The 21,576-nt window shown below is 40.9% G+C and overlaps 1 protein-coding gene across 15 annotated transcripts in view; it reads left to right on the plus strand.

Moving 5' to 3' along the window:
* The first annotated feature begins 5,110 nt into the window (after positions 1-5,110).
* GRIN1 (glutamate ionotropic receptor NMDA type subunit 1) overlaps positions 5,111-21,576 on the plus strand; it is a 134,827-nt gene continuing 118,361 nt past the window's right edge. For all 15 annotated transcript variants that reach the window (XM_073558096.1, XM_073558071.1, XM_073558064.1 and 12 more), the window contains exons 1-2: positions 5,111-7,103; positions 7,231-7,407. In XM_073558096.1, the coding sequence (XP_073414197.1) occupies positions 6,954-7,103; positions 7,231-7,407 (327 nt within the window). In that variant the 5' untranslated portion in view covers positions 5,111-6,953. The remainder of the gene's footprint in view (positions 7,104-7,230; positions 7,408-21,576) is intronic.

Raw genomic sequence — 21,576 nt, forward strand, 5'->3', positions numbered from 1 at the left:
CTCAGTGGCCGGCCAAGGAAACTTACTGCAGCAAATTAAAGACATCATAATTATTTTCCTTCAAAATCGGAAGATGTTCTGGAGTGGCATCAGGTCAGAACTGGCAGCAATCAGTGGGAACATGATAAACTCATCTACAGTTTGCCAAAGTCTGTCCAGAAGTGATTTTCATGGAATAATTATGGCCAAAAAGCCAAACCTTCCTCATGAAAATAAGTCCAAGTGACACAACAATGCACAAAAAAATAGGAATTGGGGTTGAGAAAAATGTCAGCAGGTGCTGTGGACTGAGGAGTCAAAATGCGAAATATTTGGCTGTAACAGAAGGTAGTTTGTTCATTAAAGGGCTGGAGAGCTGCACTATAATGAGGGTCTGCAGGGACAGTGAAGCACTGAGGAGACTCCTGCAGGTTTGTGGCTGCATTTCAGCAAATGGTGTTGAGGTTTGACAAAAAATCCTGGTGTCCTTTTAAAGGGAGTAAGATATAATGTCTTTCATGCTTGAATGTGTTACCATTATATAGAAAAACTATAATTTATTGCCAAGTGTTCTTGTATTATAATATTGCATATATATTATATGTTCTTTGTGTATGTACAGTCAGGGAAAGCTAGTGCATCCTTCTTGGGACATTAGCGGAGGGCACTCTTAGTATATACAGTTGTGGCCAAAAGTATTGACACCCCTGCAATTTTGTCAGATAATACTCAGTTTCTTCCTGAAAATGATTGCAAACACAAATTCTTTGGTATTATTATCTTCATTTACACTGTAATTATGTTGCGGGCCACTAGATGGGGTATACTAGTGGGACCTGGTAGGAGGTTCATAGAGGATTAACCCCTTCACTACCAAGGGTGGTTTGCACGTTAACTCCCGGGCCAATTTTTACAATTCTGACCACTGTACCTTTATGAGGTCATAACTCTGGAACGCTTTCATGGATCCCGGTGATTCTGACATTGTTTTCTCATGACATATTGTACTTCATGTTAGTGGTAAAATTGCATTCAAATAACTTGCGTTTATTTGTGAAAAAAACGGAAATTTGGCGAAAATTTTGAAAATTTCGCAATTTTCCAACTTTGAATTTTTATGCCCTTAAATCACAGCGATACGGCACACAAAAAACTTAATACATAACATTTCCCACATGTTTACTTTACATCAGCACAATTTTGGAACCAAAATTTTTTTTTGTTAGGAAGTTATAAGGGTTAAAACTTGACCAGCGATTTCTCATTTTTGCAACACCATTTTATTTTTAGGGACCACTTCACATTTGAAGCCACTTTGAGGGGTCTATATGATAGAAAATACCCAAAAGTGACACCATTCTAAAAACTGCACCCCTTAAGGTGCTTAAAACCACATTCAAGAAGTTTATTAACCCTTTAGGTGCGTCACAGGAATTTTTTGAATATTAAAAAAAAATGAACATTTAACTTTTTTTCACAAAAAAAATACTTCAGGTTCAATTTTCTTTATTTTACCAAGGGTAACAGGAGAAATTGGACTGCAAAAGTTATTGTGCAATTTGTCCTGAGTACGCTGATACCTGATATGTGGGGGGAACAACTGTTTCGGCGCATGGCAGACCTCAGTAGGGAAGGAGCGCCGTTTGACTTTTTCAATGCAAAATTGGCTGGAATTCAGATCGGACGCCATGTCGCGTTTGGAGAGCCCCTGATGTACCTAAACAGTGGAAACCCCCCAAGCGACCCCATTTTGGAAACTAGACCCCCCAAGGAACTTATCTAGATATGTGGTGAGAACTTTGAACCCACAAGGGCTTCACAGAAGTTTATAACGTACAGCGGTACAATTAAAAAATCATATTTTTTCCACAAAAATGATCTTTTCACCCCCAATTTTTATTTTTCCAAGGGTAACAGGACCCTAAAAGTTATTGTGCAATTTGTCCTGAGTACGCTGATACCCCATATGTGGGTGTAAATGACTATTTGGGCGCATAGCAGAGCTCGGAAGGGAAGCAGCGCCATTTGACGTTTTTGGCTAGAATTGAGATCGGACACCATGTCGCGATTGGAAAACCCCTGATGTACCAAAACAGTGGAAACCCCCCACAAATGACACCATTTTGGAATCTAGACCCCCCAAGGAACTTATCTAGATGTGTGGTGAGAACTTTGAACCCCCAAGGGCTTCACAGAAGTTTATAACGTACAGCAGTACAATTAAAAAATCATATTTTTTCCACAAAAATGATCTTTTCACCCTCAATTCTTATTTTTTCAAAAGTAACAGGACCCTAAAAGATATTGTGCAATTTATCCTGAGTACACTAATACCCCACATGTGGGTGTAAACCACTATTTGGGCGCATGGCAGAGCTCGGAAGGGAAGCAGCGCCATTTGACGTTTTTGGCTGGAATTGAGATCGGACACCATGTCGCGTTAGGAAAGCCCCTGATGTACCAAAACAGTAGAAACCCCCCACAAATGACACCATTTTGGAAACTAGACCCCCCAAGGAACTTATCTAGATGTGTGGTGAGCACTTTGAACCCCCCAGTGCTTCACTGAAGTTTATAACGTCCGGGCGTGAAAATAAAAAAATCGTATTTTTTCCACAAACATGAGCTTTTAGTCCCCATTTTTTTATTTTCCCAAGGGTAACAGGAGAAATTGGACCCCAAAAGTTGTTGTCCAATTTGTCCTGAGTACGCTGATACCTCATATGTGGGAGAAAACTACTGTATGGGCACACGTCGGGGCTCGGAAGGGAAGTAGTGACGTTTTGGAATGCAGACTTTGATGGATTGGTCTGCGGGTGTCATGTGCGTTTGGAGAGCCCCTGATGTACCTAAACAGTGGAAACCCCCCACAAGTGACCCCATTTTGGAAACTAGACCCCCTAATGAACTTAGCTAGATGTGTGGTGAGCACTTTGAACCCCCCAGTGCTTCACAGAAGTTTATAACGACCGGGTGTGAAAATAAAAATATCGTATTTTTTCAACAAACATCATCTTTTAGTCCCCATTTTTTTTATTTTCCCAAGGGTAACAGGAGAAATTGGACCCCAAAAGTTGTTGTCCAATTTGTCCTGAGTACGCTGATACCTCATATGTGGGAGAAAACTACTGTATGGGCACACGTCGGGGCTCGGAATGGAAGTAGTGACGTTTTGGAATGCAGACTTTGATGGATTGGTCTGCGGGTGTCATGTGCGTTTGGAGAGCCCCTGATGTACCTAAACAGTGGAAACCCCCTACAAGTGACCCCATTTTGGAAACTAGATCCCCCAAGGAACTTATCTAGATGTGTGGTGAGCACTTTGAACCCCCCAGTGCTTCACTGAAGTTTATAACGTCCGGGTGTGAAAATAAAAAAATCGTATTTTTTCCACAAACATGATCTTTTAGTCCCCATTTTTTTATTTTCCCAAGGGTAACAGGAGAAATTGGACCCCAAAAGTTGTTGTCCAATTTGTCCTGAGTACGCTGATACCTCATATGTGGGAGAAAACTACTGTATGGGCACACGTCGGGGCTCGGAAGGGAAGTAGTGACGTTTTGGAATGCAGACTTTGATGGATTGGTATGCGGGTGTCATGTGCATTTGGAGAGCCCCTGATGTACCTAAACTATTGAAACTCCCCACAAGTGACCCCATTTTGGACACTAGACCCCCCACAGAGCTTATCTAGATGTGTGGAGAGCACTTTGAACCCCCAAGTGCTTCACAGAAGTTTATAACGCCTGGGCGTGAAAATAAAAATATCGTATTTTTTCAACAAACATCATCTTTTAGTCCCCATTTTTTTTATTTTCCCAAGGGTAACAGGAGAAATTGGACCCCAAAAGTTGTTTTGTAATTTGTCCTGAGTAGGCTGATACCCTACATGTGGGGGTAAAACACTGTTTGGGCACATGGCAGAGCTTGGAAGGGAAGGAGCACCATTTGACTTTTTCAACGCAGAATTGGCTGGAATTGAGATCAGACGCCATGTTGCCTTTGGAGAGCACCTGATGTGCCCAAACAGTGGAAACCCACAATTATAACTCCAACCCTAACCTCAACACACCCCTAACCCTAATCTGAGCCCTAGCCCTAACCCTAGCCCTAACCCTAACCCTAGCCCTAACCCTAACCCTAGCCCTAACCCTAGCCCTAACCCTAGCCCTAACCCTAACCCTACCCTAACCCTAACCCTAGTGGGAAAATGGAAATAAATACATTTTCTTTTAGTTTTATTATTTTTCCCTAACTAAGGGGGTGATAACGGGGGGTTTGATTTATGATTTATGGCGGTTTTTATGTTTGGCGGCTGTCGCACGCTAAAAGACGCTTTTTATTGTAAAAATAGTTTTTGCATCACCACATATTGAGAGCTATAATTTTTCCGTATTTTGACCCACCGAGTCATGTGAGGTCTTATTTTTTGCGGGACGAGTTGACATTTTTATTGGTACCATTTTCGGGCACGTGACATTTTTTGATCGCTTTTTATTCCGATTTTTGGGACGCAGAATGAACAAAAACCAGCGTTTCATGAATTTCTTTTGGGGGGTGCGTTTACACCGTTCCGCGTGCGGTAAAATTGATAACGCGTTTTTATTCTACGGGTCAGTACGGTTACAGCAATACCTCATTTAGGTCGTTTTTTTATGTTTTGTCGGTTTTTTGCAATGAAAACAATTTTATATAAAAAATAATTATTTTTGTATCGCTTTATTCTGCGAGCTATAACTTTTTTATTTTTTTGCGGATAATGCTGTATGGTAGCTCGTTTTTTGCGGGACAAGATGACGTTTTCAGCGGTACCATGGATATTTATATGTGTCTTTTTGATCACGCGTTATTGCACTTTTTGTTCAGTGGTATGATAATAAATCATTATTTTTTGCTTCGTTTTTTATTTTTATTTTTTAAGGGGTTCGCTAAAGGGGTTAACTAATGGGACAGTTTTATAGGGCAGGTCATTATGGACGCGGTGATACCAAATATGTGTACTTTTATTGTTTTTGTTTTTTTTTATTTTGAAAAAATGGATTTATTGGGGAATATTTTTTTTTTTTTTTTACTAATTTATTTAGCGATTTTTTTAAAATTATTTTTAACACTTTTTTTTTTTTTTTTTTACTTTATTACCTTGTCCCAGGTGGGACATCACTGTCCTGTGACAGATCGCTGATCTGTCATATCACAGATCACTGTGACAGATCAGCGATCTGTCACAGGCACTACTGCAGACTTCCTCATGCCTGCGCTTTGCAGGCAGTGAGGAAGTCAGCTCCCTGCAGGCCCCCGTCGCCATCTTGGATCCGGGGGCCTGTAGGGAAAGAGCCCCCCGCAGCAGCGCTGCACATTGCGCTGCTGTGGGGGGCTCAGGGAAGCACGGAGGGAGCCCCCTCCCTGCCGATGCTTCCCTTTAACCCCCGGTACACCGCGATCGCGTTTGATCGCGGTGTGCAAGGGGTTAACGTGTCGGGGGCGGTCCGTGACCGCCCCTGACACATTGTGCCAGGTGTCAGCTATGATAATTAGCTGACACTCGGCCGCGATCAGCGGCGCTCACCACGTGGGCGTCGCTGATCGCGATGACGTAATATTCCGTCCATGGTACTTAGGTCCATGGTCACATGGACGGAATATTACGTCAATTGTAGGTAAGGGGTTAATTGTAGGAGGGACTGCTGAGAGTTAAGGTTAGTGCTGAAGAGTGGTTTAGTCAGACGGGGCCAGGGCGCCCAAGTGTCTACATGGGCTATAGGCATGGACAGCTTGGCAGTCACGTAACGTTAAGTCGTTATAGCCTACGTTACCCACGGCCACTGCGTGTTTTAGCAGTGGGTCAGAAAAGGAAAAGGAAGATGTGGTGTCTTACCACCTTGGCCAATGCTTTTAGGGAAGAAGTTGGCTGCACTAAGAAGATGAAAGGAGTTGGAGCTTCGACGAGATCGGTACAGAAGGGTCGGATGCTTCACCGGGGGTCACCAAACGCAGTGATTGATGAATTCATGTCTGGGGCTGAAGGAAATGTCATTATAGTGAGGTCAGGTCTGGAAGGAACTGGGAAGCAGTCTAGTAAGGTCCGGTTTGTGCGTGTACTGCACAGAAGTGACAACAAGCAAGGGAAAGATCAGGAAGCAAGCAAATGTTATAATGTACCAACTGTGGCTGTAACATGCAAAATCCTAAGTAAAGAAAGTGTTAAAGTTGTCTCCATTGATGGGGGTCACCTAGAAGAGGGATCTTTATGACCTGGGAAGTGCCCGGGTGAAGATGAATCTGGAGATGCAGGTTTGCCGAGGAGCATAGTATTGTTTCATGTAGGGGAAGGACTGGACACAGCTGCCACCGGAACACAGGTCACGACTACAGTCCTGTCCCTTCTTTACACTCTCACTGCTGAGAAGTACAGGGAGATATATATTCATCATGCTATTTCATCAGGGAGGCGTCTCATTGTCTCCAAATGTATTCTGCAGCTGGACAACGACCCCAAACATCCAGCCAATATCATTAATAGCAAGTAGTCCTGGAGGTGATGATCTGGCCCTACAGAGCCCTGATCTCACATCATCCAGTCTGTCTGGAGTTACATGAAGACACAGAAGGATTTTCACAAGCCTCATACTCAGAAGATCTGGGGTCAGTTCTCTAAAGTGGTTGGAACAACGTCCTGCCAAGTTTCTCCATGTGTGCAATTCACAAGAATTGATGCAGGTGAATGTATGCAAGAAATGGAGGCAATGGACAGACACCAGATAATGGTGGGATTTAGATTTCTCTTTTATTCATTCACTTTGCCTTTGCATTTTATTTATTGATAAAAATAAACTTTTACCTTTTTATTTTTTAAAGAATTCTGACTTTGTAGCATTTGTTTTTCATACCTGCCTAAAACATTAATACAGTATTCTACTGTATATAATAGAGTGTATTGTATAGATTTACATAAATTATTACAATTTTTTCTTTATATGTTCCATGTCCAGGTTTATGCCATATTGGTCAGTCACCCTCCGGCACCCACAGATCACCTGACGCCGACACCAGTCTCATACACTGCTGGATTCTACCGGATCCCAGTCATCGGTCTGACAACCCGGATGTCTATATACTCTGATAAGGTATGTTACACCTCATTCTTATATAAATACATAGTATATATAATATCTTTCATATAGTATGATTAAATGATTTATTTTCCGTTACCAGTGTCCTTTAGGCCATATCTCTCTAATTCTTCCTTTCCAGAGCATACATCTTTCGTTCCTGCGCACAGTTCCTCCATATTCCCATCAGGCGCTCGTATGGTTTGAAATGATGCGCATTTTTGGTTGGAATCACGTAATTCTTATAGTGAGTGATGACCATGAAGGTCGGGCCGCCCAGAAAAAGCTTGAGACCCTGCTGGAAGAAAAGGAGTCCAAGGTTAGCATTTGATACTCTCGTTGACTTTTGTTTTAACCCCGTTATCGTTCCTCAGACTGTGACCTGTATGTAGATTTCTATATGTTAAGACATGTTTCTCTTCTCATTGTGACATGACAGCATTGTGCTTATACATCTAGAGTGTGTCACTAGCAACAGACGAACCGTTGTACTAGAAATCATTCCACATGCTTTGCCATAGGCCAAATCTCCTACGGTTAAATCAATCGATACAAGGGAATAGCCTGGAGCTTTGCAAATCTAGTCACAACACCCACATGATGCAGATTTCACAACATTTTGGCATCACATGGCAGGAACACCTCACGTGGCCAGCAGCTTGGTGAATTGGCTAGCGAAGACTGAAAACAAGCTGGAACTTTTTGAGTTGTGTCCGCACTGTGCCGATTCTCAGAGGAGCTCTTGCTGTTACATCATCGACATTTGCTCCATCATCTCCATCCAACACGCTGCAACATGGCTTTTGCTGACATTGCTCATGCGATAGATTGGAAACCCCCCCGCTGGCTGTTCAGCTCCCTGAGAAAATGCACTGTGCTCGATTTGGCATAGATTACTAGACCACCCCAAAAAAATATCCAGGATGTGTTAATGGCTTAGCATGCTGCTGAGTCCACGAATCTGGCCATGCAATTACATGTAGGCTGTACACCATTGTACATACATGATACACACTCATTGCCACGCATTTCACAATTTTTGTACAATTTATTCAAGTTGTTAAATAATGGATTTATGCAGGGATTGGAAGTTATGATTACAACATCATTCTCTGATATTTTAAAGGGAATGTTCAGGACCACAATATTGGTGTTCTACACCTTGTGATAAGAAAAAAACTTGATGGTGTTGTTCTTTGGACAGGTCATTAATATCAAATCGTGGCGTGCTGGCTGTTGGGACCCCCATCAGTCAGCTGTAACCAGGTCCTGCTGGCTCCAGGAGTACACATTATAAGAAGCCGCAACACTACTGTGCCATACACTGAGTAGTGGCCATTTTCAGATACTACAAGTTGCTTCCTATTTAAACAGTAGAAATTGAACTACAATAACCCCTCACAGTGTATGGTGCTGCACTGTCCCTGTAAACTGTGTACTTCCTGCGACTAGCTGTTTGCCGGGTGCCTGACCCCCACCAGTCTGATTATGTGACCTAAGTTATGGAACAATCATTAATATCTAAGTCCTAGACAACCCCATTAACAAAAGCTTATATGTCTTATTGGTTTGACACAGCTATGCCCCCATCTACCTATTCCATGGGCAATGAGGACCTGCTGTATTCCTCTTCTCCAAAGACTCCATAGCTAATAAGGTAGCAATAGTTCATGGGTCATGTTCTTTTTCGATACTCGAAAAGGTCCTACTATCCCACATTGGTGTGGTACAGTTGCCCAATACTAGGGAAAGGGACCTAATTTTGGTATTAACTATAAACCCATCTATCTAATCCAATGGGCCATGATTTCTTCACAATAACTACCAGTGATAGGAGATCGAGTGACTGGTAAGAAGTTATGTTAAGTTAGAGTACTAACATAGTCAAAAGAGCACAGAGTATTTCAGCTGGGTCACAATTTATAAAATTAATGCAATTGGTGCAGATAGTCAACCCAATATACTAGATATTTCAGGAAGATCTAAGTAGCCATATCAGTCTCCCGTTCTTTTCTTGATAGAAGATTTTAATTCACAGACATCTTTATCTGTGTCCTCCTGGTTTTCTTCAGTCTTGTTTGCATTATGAGGGCACCTGTAAGATTTTCCACCAGAGATGAGTTATTGTTGCATCTGTACCAAGCAATTGACCCTCAAAATGATGGTCAGAGGGCTGGAGTCCTTGTAAAGCACTTTTCAGGCACTAGATAAAAAAGTGTGCCAAAAAACAGTACCACTCTTTTCCATAGGCTTTGTCTGGAACTGCAGCTAAGTCCCATTGAAGTGGTGTCAAGAGTCCTATTTCTAAGGAGTCAGTGCGATAGAGCTTGCATTTTCAGGTCACCCTGATGGCATCATTTAGTGCTTCCAATTGCACTACTCTAGCTCAGCTGTTGTACTATAATCCTAATATATAGGAATCAGTGCCTGTTGGTGACAGATTTCCTTGAAAGTATAGTTATGTATCTTCCCTGTAATAATAATGATTTAATTAAGGTCTTAAGGCCTTAACCGGGAGCAATCCTTTGTAATAAGAAAAGACTCAATGGTGTTACTATAAGGCTTAAAGGGGTATTCCCATCTCCGAGCTCCTATCCCAATATGTATTAGGTGTAATAATAATAGAAATAACACTTTATCTGAGCACGCTCGCTCATCACTAATAATAACCCATTAGTATATAGGTATATTTTACAAACATGTGGTGACATTTCCTGGTAACAGCAGTTTGTTTGGGAGTCGTTACAGTGTGATAGCATCATACGCCTTCTCCATACACTTGGCTTTGTCTGCAAATATCTCTATTATCACTGAAGCCAATATACAGCACGCACGCTGCACTAGAATATAGGTCGTTACATAACACAGGTACATTAATGTTAAATCCTAAAAATAATTATTAGATGTAAAGTCAAGGGGCAAGAACTGAGAATGTCACATATAACAAGAAAACATTTTAAGCAAATGTAAACATATTAAATATAATTTTTTTATTGTTTAAAAATTACACATTAGGTCATTTTACATTTTTTATTTTAGAAATTATTTTTAATATTTTGGAAATTCATAATGACACAAGGGAAAAACCAATAAAAAATTAACAATACTGATACAATAAGCATGTACAAAATAAATTCATTGTAACATTTCAGGGATTACTATTATTTATTGTTATTAATTACTAGTCCACTTCTGTAATATATATTTTTAGATATCAGAGAAAATTATTCTTATACGTTTAGTATGCTTTCAGCTCATTAAACATTCATTTAGTCTCTTAGTGGAGAGAAATTACCATTCCTAATAATGAGTATTAATCTGCCTGAGGTATGTATATAAGGGTTTATGTTTTGTTTATTCAGGACCTTTAATTCTTTAATTTAAGTGAAGACAGTTCTTTATCAAATTTGCTGAAGAATTAAAATAAAAATAAAATATGTACCCAAAAATAAATGTTAAAAAGATTAGTCCCACGGGATCAATGGGAAACAGTTTCATCCTCAGGCTCACACCGCAGGTCTTGCCATAAGGAACGGCCAGAGAATCTGATGTCCCCCACAGGATGAACAGGAATGTCACTGAGCCGCATTTGAACTTTTATTGCAAGTTTTTCCTCTTGCCTATTTGCTTTATTGCAGTATAATTTTGCTGACATATTGTGAGTTTCATAGTTTATGTTTCACTACTATAACTCAAATGGAATTTCCTTGTTTTTAGAATTTGCTCTCTCCCCATGCCCCTTTATCCTCTCTCCCTCATCTTCTCTTATCTTCCATAATTTAAAGTGTAACACAGTTATTAGGCTAAGTTCACATTAGCGTTTGAGTCCGCAGCATGGTGCTGTGGACTTCTTTCCTTCTTATGTTGGACCTACTGGTTTCTTCTTTCTCCCATACCTCTAGTCTGATGAAGGCCTGAGTTAAAGACCGAAACATTACAGGATATTGGGACTGTCTGTAAATAAAATCTCTTGCATCTATTTTTTGAGTGCCAGAATTTTTTCAATGTCAAAGATAGGTACGCAGGATGCATACGGAAGTAGGCGAAGCCATGCAGAAGTTGGCACAGCTTTAAGGAAAGAAGTCCACAACAACACGCTGCGGACTCAAACGCTAATGTAAAACCGGCCTCACATAGAATCATTGAATCATAGAATCGTAGAGTTGGAAGGGACCTCCTGGGCCATCTGGTCCAACCCCCTGCTCATAGCAGGATTCCCTAAATCATCCCAGACAGATGTCTGTCCAGCCTCTGTTTGAAGACTTCCATTGCAGGAGAACTCACCACTTCTCGTGGCAGCCTGTTCCACTCATTGATCACTCTAACTGTCAAAAAGTATCTAATCTGTGTCTCCTCCCATTCAGTTTCATCCCATTGCTTCTAGTCTTTCCTTGTGCAAATGAGAATAAAGATAATCCTTCTACAATGTGACAGCCCTGGAGATATTCGTAAACAGCTATTAAGTCTCCTCTCAGTCTTCTCTTTTGCAAGCTAAACATTCCCAAATCATGCAACCTTTCCTCATAAGACAGGGTTTGCAGACCGGTCACCATTCTTTTCGCTCTTTTCTGAACTTGCTCCAGTTTGTTGATGTCTTTTTTAAAATGTGGTGCCCAAAACTGGACACAGTATTCCAGATGAGGTCTGACCAAAGAGGAGTAGAGGGCAATAATGACTTCACATGATCTAGACTGTATGCTTCTGGTAATACATCCTAGAAATGCATTTGCCTTTTTTGCTGCTGCATCACACTGTTGACTCATATTCAGTCTGTGATCTATTAGTATACCCAAGTCTTTTTCACATGTGCTGTTGCTTAGCCCTATTCCTCCCATTCTGTATATGCTTTTTTCATTTTTATTGCCCAGATGTAGTAGTTTGCATTTTTGAGTGTTAAAAACCATTCTGTTAGTTGCTGCCCACTGCTCCAGTTTATTTATATCTTTTTGAATCCTCTCTCTCTCTTCTCTAGCATTAGCTATCCCTCCTAGCTTTATGTCATCAGCAAATTTAATCAGTTTACCCTCAATTCCTTCATCTAAATCGTTGATAAAGATGTTGAACAATACAAGGATCAGGACAGAGCCCTGTGGTACCCCACTTGAGACATTCTTCCAACTGGATGTGCAGCCATTTATGACCACTCTTTAGGTCCGATCACTAAGCCAGTTATGAATCCACCTAACAGTTGCCTTGTCCATTACATACCTAGTCATTTTTTCAATAAGGATTGTGTGAGATACTTTGTCAAATGCTTTGCTGAAGTCAAGATATACTATAGCTACAGCATTTCCCTGATCCACCCAATCAGTGATTCCATCATAGAAGGAAAATAAGTTAGTCTGACATGACTTATTAGTTACAAACCCATGCTGACTCTGTTTAATCACTTCATTATTATCCAGGTACCGACATACATGTTGTTTAATAATTTGTTCAAAGATCTTTCCTGGTATAGAAGTCAGACTCACCAGCCTATAGTTGCCTGGGTCCACCTTCTTCCCCTTTTTGAAGATAGGAACAACATTTGTTCTTCTCCAGTCTTCTGGGACTTCTCCTGTTCTCCAAGAATTTTCAAAGATTATGGAGAGGGGTTCAAAAATTTCTTCTGCTATCTCCTTCAGTACTCTGGGGTGTAATTCATCTGGACCTGGAGACTTGAATTCATTTAGGTTAGCTAAGTGTTTCCTCACTATCTTTCTGTTTATAGATATCCTGCATTCTTCTATTCCCTTAATAGGACAGTGAAGAACAGTTGATGTTACATTTCCTTTTTGAGAGAAAACAGATGCAAAATAGGAATTTAAAAGTTCAGCCTTCTCAACATCCTGTCTTACCATTTCATCATTTGCATCCTGTAAAAATCCTATAGCATCTTTGACTTTTCTTTTACTTTTGACATATCCCCAAAATCCTTTATTATTGCTTTTGATGTCTCTTGCAAGCCTCAATTCATTGTCAGCTTTAGATAATCTGATTTGTGCCCTGCAGGTTCTGCAGACAGCATTATATTCTTCTTTAGATATGCCTCCCTCTTTCCATTTTATAAACATTTCTTTCTTCCTTTTTAGCGTGTGCTTAAGTTCTGTGTTCATCCATCCTGGTTTCCTTAAATGCTTCCTATTCTTTCCTCTTTTCGGAATTGTTAACAATTGAGCTTTGAGAATTTCATTTTTCAAGATTTCCCATCCTTCCTGGACATTTTTGTCTTTAAGGATATCCAGCCATTGGATCCCTCCAATTCTCTTTCTGAGTCCCTTAAAATCTGCCTTTTTGAAATCTAACCTTGACGTCTGAGTCTTCACAGGTCTTCCTCCTCTAGTTATCCAAAATTCTAAAATAGCATGGTCGCTACCTCCTAGGGTCCCAGCCACTTTTACCTCCTCAACCATTTCCTCCCTGTTTATAAGGATTAGATCCAAGGTAGCAGTTCCCCTTGTTTTCTCCCCTTCCTTTTAGAAGATAAAGTTGTCAGCAAGAGAGGATAAGAATTTCCTTGACTTGTTAGTTTTGCCTGAAAAAGATTCCCAACAAATCTCTGGATAGTTGAAATCTCCCATGACAACTATGTCATATTTTTTGGAGAACTTGGCCATTTGATGCATAAAGAGTACATCCATATCTTCAGCTTGCACAGACGGCCTGTAGTAAATGCCTCCAATGGTGTCCTTTCCATTGTTCTGTCCTTGTATTCTTACCCAAACAGTTTCCACAGAACTCCCCATCTCTGAAGCTTCAATCTCTGTGCAGATATACGCATTTCTAACAATGCGACACCTCCTCCTCGTTTATCAAGTCTGTTTCTTGCAAATAAGCTGTATCCTTCTAGCCTTGTATTCCAATCATGTGTATCGTCCCTCTAAGTTTCAGGGATTCCAATGACATCATATTTCTTTTCCTGTGTTAGTAGTTCCAGTTCTCCTTGTTTGTTGCCCATGCTTTGTGCATTAGTATAGAAACATTTTAGTTTGTGATTGGCTTCTCTTTCTCCAATATTTTTATTATTTAGATTCTTTTGTCTTTGTTCTTCCTTTCCACTTCTAATAGCAGAGTTCTCAATAGCATTTGTCAGGTGTATGGCTTTTTCTGGCCTTTTGCTTCCCTTCCCACATTGTTTTAGTTTAAAGCTCTCCTGATGAGTGTAGCAAGATGACATCCAAATACATGTTTTCCAGTCTTCGTAAGGTGCACCCCATCTCTAGCAAGTAGTCCATCGTATAGGTAATTCACTCTGTGGGAAGAGGATGCCTCTTCCCACATTGGCTTTCTCTTCCCCACTTAGGTATTTGGACCATTCTAACAGGTCTCACATTGTCCACTTAGGACAGGGTAATTTAGAACTGTATTTGGAGGTTTGTCCTCCTGATTCATACATACAGTAATTGTTAGTCTTCCCTGCACTTTGTTATTTGTCTTTGTCTTCCCCCTCCCTCCCCTCCCACATAATTATACGACTGAATGGCTAAATTAAACTTTGTCTCCTTCAATGTCAGAGGATTTAACAGTCCCACAAAACAAAAACAGATTTTATATCATTTACATAAAAAGAGAATCGTAATAGCCATGATTCAAGAAACACATTTTAAATCTTCTTCAACCCCTATATGTAACAAATATTACAAAGTATGGACACATTGCACACATTGAGTGTGACTATTTGAGGTTGTGGACAGGTGTCTTTTATGCTGATAACACGTTCAAACAGGTGTCATTACTACAAGTAATCAGTGGAGGACAGAGGAGCCTCTTAAAGAAGAAGTTACAGGTCTGTGAGACACAGAAATCTTGCAAGTTTTTAGGTGACCAAATACTTATTTTCCACCATAATTTGCAAATTAAATCTTGCCAAATCAGAGAAGGTGATTTTCTGTATTTGTTATCTCATTTTGACTCTCATAGTTGTGGTCTACCTATAATGTCAATTACAGGCCTCTCATCTTTTTAAGTGGGACATCTTGCACAATTAGTGGCTGACTAAATAGTTTTTTCTCCCACTGTAACTGTTATTCCCAAGCCAGGTAAAACTCACACAATTGTAATAATTTTCGCCCCATATCTCTAATCAACATAAATCTCAAGATGTACTCCAAAATGATTGCTATGAGGCTACAACACCTAGTATCAAATATTATACATAAAGATCAGGTGGGATTTGTCCTGGGAAGTAAAGCAAGAGACAACACTATCAAAACGATTTCAATCATAGACAGAGTACGTTCCCAGGGAGTCCTGTCCTGCCTAGTGTCTATAGATGTGGAGAAGGCATTTGATAGGGTGGGGTAGGACTTCCTGGGGGCGACGCTACTAAAAATCGGATTGAGTAGCTACATGTTGTTATGTATCATGGCACTTTACACCTCTCCCTTGGCACAGGTCTCAGTTAATGGAAGCATTTCCAAACCTTTTACAATCTACCATGACACCCATCAGGGATGCCCACTTTTTGGAAGATTAAAGCAATTTCTTCTAAATTTATCTGGGGGCATCTAAACCTAGATTACCATGCATGGTTTTGACAAGACCTAAAACCTTAGGGTGGGGGGCATGGATGTCCCAGATTTTGTGGCATACCATAGATCATCAATATTAAATAGCCTTTTGCAAATTATCATAAAGCCTTCCAAGGGACTTTGGACTGAATTGGAGGAGCACTTAAATCCTGTCCCACTTGCTAAACTACTTTTGGGCGGAAACACTAATAGATCCATAACATAGAATCATAGATCTCCCCTTACACCCCTAACATAGATCTCCCCTAACCCCCTATATCATGTTCTTTTCAATATCTGGGACAGAATAATTAATAAATATAAATATCATCTGCTCCGAGTCTATTGTCTCTTATACTCTTTAGTAATCCTCAAGATGATAGTGGTTTCAATTTCTTAGGCACACTAGTTAATCAATTGTCCGAAATGAGACAGGTTGTGTCCCCGAGTGGCTTATAACCCTTAGAACATGTTATTACACCAGGGTGTTCTTCTGTTCAGGCTGGGATGGAGTATTGCCGTATCCATAGTCGATATTATTCAGTTACCAGCCATGAGGCGTGGAGCACACCTTTAACTGATTTTGAAAAAATCTGTATTGGGAGGAGACATCCTTTGCATTGTATTTGTTTGTTATGCGGGCTGCTGAAAAGGGAAGAGGTGCTAGGGACCTGTGTTCCCTATCAAGACCAATTTGAAAAGGAGCTAGGTAAAAATATTTGTACTTCTGATTGGCATAAATTGTTCATTCTTACTCACAATTATCTATATCATGTCACATCCAGGAAACTAATTGCAAGATCGTCTTCAGATGGCACACCAGTTCGCATTCATCACATGTATTCTAATATAACAATTAAGTGTTGGAGATGTTACTCCACTGTAGGTAACATGACCCATATTTGGTGGTCTTGCCCTTGAATATCCAAATTGTGGACAGGATTATTTGAATTCTTCAATAAATTATTCAGGACTAACTTCCTGAACGCTCCAGAAACAGCTTTATTATCAATATCACCTATATCCATTCCCATTAAAATAGGACTATTTCGAGTATTTTTAGCTGCAAGGAGACAGATTATCCCCAGACATTGGAGATCAATCACCATTCCTTCCAAATTGGTATGGGTTGATACGGTATATAACCTTATTTACATGGAAGAGCTAATAGTCTCTGACACTTGGCTGAACTTGGACTCATATGAATATATAAGGCCAGAGTCACACTGCGTTATAGGCATAGCTTTGACGGACTGCGTTACACCGCGATATAACGTGGTGTAATGTAGTCCGTTAATGCTGCCATTCAGCCCCATTATGTGGCGCATCGCGACGTATGCCATAAAGCGGCACACGTTCGCGATGTGCCGTCAAGCACTGACGGAGCCTCGGACGCGGGCTGCAGCATCTGAGGCTCCGTCACCGCTAGCGCTGATGATTCATCACCGCTAGCGCTGATGAATCATCAGTGCTAGCGGTATAGCATAATGCATATTGCGTTATGCTATAGCGTTAACGCAGCCCATCAACGCTATATGTTGAACGGGCTGTGTTAACGCGATGTGAACCTGGCCTAAGAGGTTGGTTACCCTAGACATCAATCAGAAATTCATCTGAATTTAGATCTTGGCTAACATCGCCATTCTAGTGATGATGAGCCATTAATATCGCACACAGAATATGCAACATTTCCCTTGCTATTCCTCCCTTATGTGTTGGCCTTTGTGCTCTCCCCACATACAATCTTTGGGATGTCTACTGATCACGAGGTCCTAAAGTCCCCTGCATGACGAGATTGGTGTCCTGGTCTCGTATAAGTAGAGGAGTGGTCACAAATGTGCACTGCTGCTCCAATCACACAGGAGACTTTGGGACCACTTAATCGCTGAGCATTCCAGCAGTCAACTCATTCCCACTCCGCAAGCAATCATACCATAATCCACAGGATAGGTGATAAATGAGGTTTTGTATCTTTACCCTTTAAAAGAAATGTGGCATCAAGCAACAACTTATTGTTTAAATCAGGATTCTATCTTAAACTCAATATTTTTAATTTTTTTTCAACTTTCCATATAATTATAACCTACCGTATCTATCTATCTATCTATCTATCTATCTATCTATCTATCTATCTATCTATCTGTGTTGCAGTTTAAACATTGGCCACAAGGCCTAATACTGGACTCATACTTCCTGGTTTGTACAGATACTGTACTTTTCTGCTATCATTATCATCACCGACAGGATAGCAATGACTGATAACACCTCTATATACAGTATCTAACACAGGATTCAACATTCACAAAAGGTGATGTCACAGCTCACCTCCTCCTGTACAACGACTGATAACACCTCTATATACAGGAGATATAACAGGATATACCATTCACAATAGGTGATGTCACAGCTCACCTCCTCTTCCTGTACAATGACTGATAACACAGTAGATAACACAGGATCCACCATTCACAATAGATGATGTCAAAGCTCACCTCCTCCTCCAGTACAATGACAAATATCACCTCTATATGCAAGTATATAACATACTTTTCACCAATCACCATAGGTGATATCACTCCTGATCTATTCTCCCTCCTGTATAATGACTGACAAAACCTCTATGTACAGTACTTCAAGATCCACCATTCACAATAGGAGATGTCAATGTTCACTTCTTGCCCTCATGTACAATGACAGATAACATCTCTATATACAAGAGATAACACAGGATCCCTCATTCTTAATACATAGTGACACAGCTCTTGACCTCCTCCTGTAAATACATTAGATAACATATGCATGCATGCAAAAGGTGATGGATGTCATGTCTCACCTCACCTCCTCCTCCTGTACAATGACGATAGATAACACAGGATCCACCATTCACAATAGGTGATGTCATAGCTCACCTCCTCCTTCTCCTGTACAATGACTGATGCAGTAGAAGTAAATAACACTGGATTCACCATTCACAATAGATGATATCACAGCTCACATCCTCTCCATTGGCTGACATATAATTGGTGCAATCTCTGCAGCCGCACAAGGGCCCAAGAGGTAAGGGGGACCTATTTTCCCCGCCAAAGCAGTAAAAATTGTGCATTATGAAATTGTGCAATATGATGAGCTATTGGACTGCAAAGGGACCATATATTGTTCTTGCACAGTAAATAACACAGGATCCACCCTTCACAATAGGTGATGTCACAGATCTCCTCCACTCTTTTGTACAATGACTGATAACATCTCTATATACAGTAAATAATACGCATCCACCATTCACAATGAGTGATGTCACATCTCACCCCCTCCTCCTCCTGTACAATGACAGATAACACCACTCTATACAATAAATAACACAGAATTTGCCATTCACTTTGGATGATGTAATAGCTTCTCCCCCTATTTACAGTAGATAACATAGGATCCATCAGTCACTAAAAGTGACATCACAGCTCACCTTCTCCCCCTCCTGTAAACTGACTGATAACAAGAGATGAGCAATCCCATGGATGTTCGGGTTTGCCGAACATACAGTAAAAAGTTTGGTTCGGGTCCAAATGTGACCCCGGACCCAAACCCAATAGAAGTCAATAGGGACCCGAACTTCATTGCTTTAAAATGGCTATAAAATGGTCATAGTCAAGACTAGGCAGCTGCAAAAGGAAGCTAAATGGGGTAAGAGCAAGACAATTGCCCTGCAAACAAATGTGAATAGGGATATTACTTAAAGGGGTTCTGTCACCATAGCAACCATTGTAAAATAGGAAGTAAATTGTAAGGAAACACACGAGAGGGAGCCGAGGTTACAGATATCCCCCCCGCCGTCACCAATCGGTGAAGGAGCTTACACAGTCACAGCTCTGGCGTCCTCCTTACCCTCAGTTCAGTCTAGGAACTGCACCTAGGATACATAGTCGCTGGAGAGGCTGCTCTGTCACGTATTGGTATCGGGGCACTCTGCATTGAGGGCGGTATATACAGCTCTGGCAAAAATTAAGAGACCACTTGCATATGTTCAGTTTGTCTTATTTTTCTCTTTATATGTATATTTTTGAGTAAAATGTAAATTGTTCTTTTACACTGCGTGCAGAATTATTAGGCAAATGAGTATTTTGATCACATCATCCTTTTTATACATGTTGTCCTACTCCAAGCTGTATAGGCTTGAAAGCCATCTGCCAATTATGTAAATCAGGTGATTTGCATCTCTGTAATGAGGAGGGGTGTGGTCTAATGACATCAACACCCTATATAAGGTGTGCTTAATTATTAGGCAACTTCATTTCCTTTGGCAAAATGGGTCAGGAGAGAGATTTGACGGACTCTGAAAAGTCAAAAATTGTGAGATGTCTTGCAGAGGGATGCAGCAGTCTTGTAATTGCCAAACTTTTGAAGCGTGATCACCGAACAATGAAGCGTTTCATGGCAAATAGCCAACAGGGTCACAAGAAGCGTGTTGATAAAAAAAAGGCGCAAAATAACTGTCCATGAATTGAGGAAAATCAAGCGTGAAGCTGCCAAGATGCCATTTGCCACCAGTTTTGCCATATTTCAGAGCTGCAATGTTACTGGAGTATCAAAAAGCACAAGGTGTGCCACACTCGGGGACATGGCCAAGGTAAGGAAGGCTGAAAAACGACAACCTTTGAACAAGAAACATAAGCTGAAACGTCAAGACTGGGCCAAGAAATATCTTAAGACTGATTTTTCTAAGGTTTTATGGACTGATGAAATGAGAGTGACTCTTGATGGACCAGATGGATGGGCCTGAGGCTGGATCAGTAAAGGGCAGAGAGCTCCACTCCGACTCAGACGCCAGCAAGGTGGAGATGGGGTACTGGTATGGGCTGGTATCATCAAAGATGAACTTGTGGGACCTTTTCGGGTTGAGGATTGTTATATTGGTTTACCTGGTGAAAATAAACAAGTAAGGCTGGTTTCACACTTGCGTTTTTTTAGCGGTATTTTAGCGCTAAATAGCGCATGCGTTTTTTTTTCCTATACTTTGCATGGGATGCGCTTATGTGCGCATGCACATGCGTTTGTACGCGTTTTTCCGCGCATGCGTTTTTTTGCGGTATGCGCTCGGGCGCACAAAATGCAACCTGTTGCATTTTTTGGGCGTCCGACTTGCCTCAAAAAAACGCATGTGCGCGCAATGCGTTTTTTTACAGCAAGACACCCATTATAAGTCTATGGTGAGCATATGTGCGCATTGGCATGCTTATGTATGCATTTTTTTGCACATGCGGTTTTTTTTTTACCATTAGTTTAGACAATGGAATTTAGGGGTTTGGGTTAGAGTTAGGGTTAGTTAAGGGGGTTTAGGGTTAGGGTTAGGGTCAGGGTCAGGGTTAGGGTTAGGATCAGGGTATGGTTTGGTTAAGGGTTAGGGTTAGGGTCAGGGTCAGGGTCAGGGTTAGGATCAGGGTATGGTTTGGTTAAGGGTTAGGGTCAGGGTTAGGGTTAGGGTCAGGGTTAGGGTTTGGTTAAGGGTTAGGGTTAGGGTCAGGGTTAGGGTCAGGGTCAGGGTCAGGGTTAGGGTTAGGATCAGGGTATGGTGTGGTTAAGGGTTAGGGTTAGGGTTAGGGTCAGGGTTAGGGTCAGGGTTAGGGTTAGGGTCAGGGTTAGGGTCAGGGTTAGGGTTAGTAAAGTCATGGTTTGGGTTAGTGTGAGGGGCCACCTAATGTTTGGAAAAAACGCAAACGCGGTAAAAACGCACTAAAAACGCATACAAACGCATAAAAACGCTGCGTTTTTTTCATGCATGCTCATAAAAATGCTTGAAAAAAACGCAGCAGTTGTATGCTTTTGTATGCGTTTTTTCAATGCGTTTTTTTGCGGGAAAAACGCGCTGCAAAAAAAAGCAAGTGTGAAACTAGCCTAAGGTGGGTATATATTTGGTTGTTATTAAGTTGCCTAATAAATCTGCACAGTAATAGTTACCTGCACAAACAGATATCCTCCTAAGATAGCCAAATCTAAAAAAATTCCAA

The sequence above is a fragment of the Dendrobates tinctorius genome, unplaced genomic scaffold, assembly GCF_039654945.1.
Source record: "Dendrobates tinctorius isolate UK_male_01 unplaced genomic scaffold, ASM3965494v1 ptg000013l, whole genome shotgun sequence".
Lineage (NCBI taxonomy): Eukaryota > Metazoa > Chordata > Amphibia > Anura > Dendrobatidae > Dendrobates > Dendrobates tinctorius.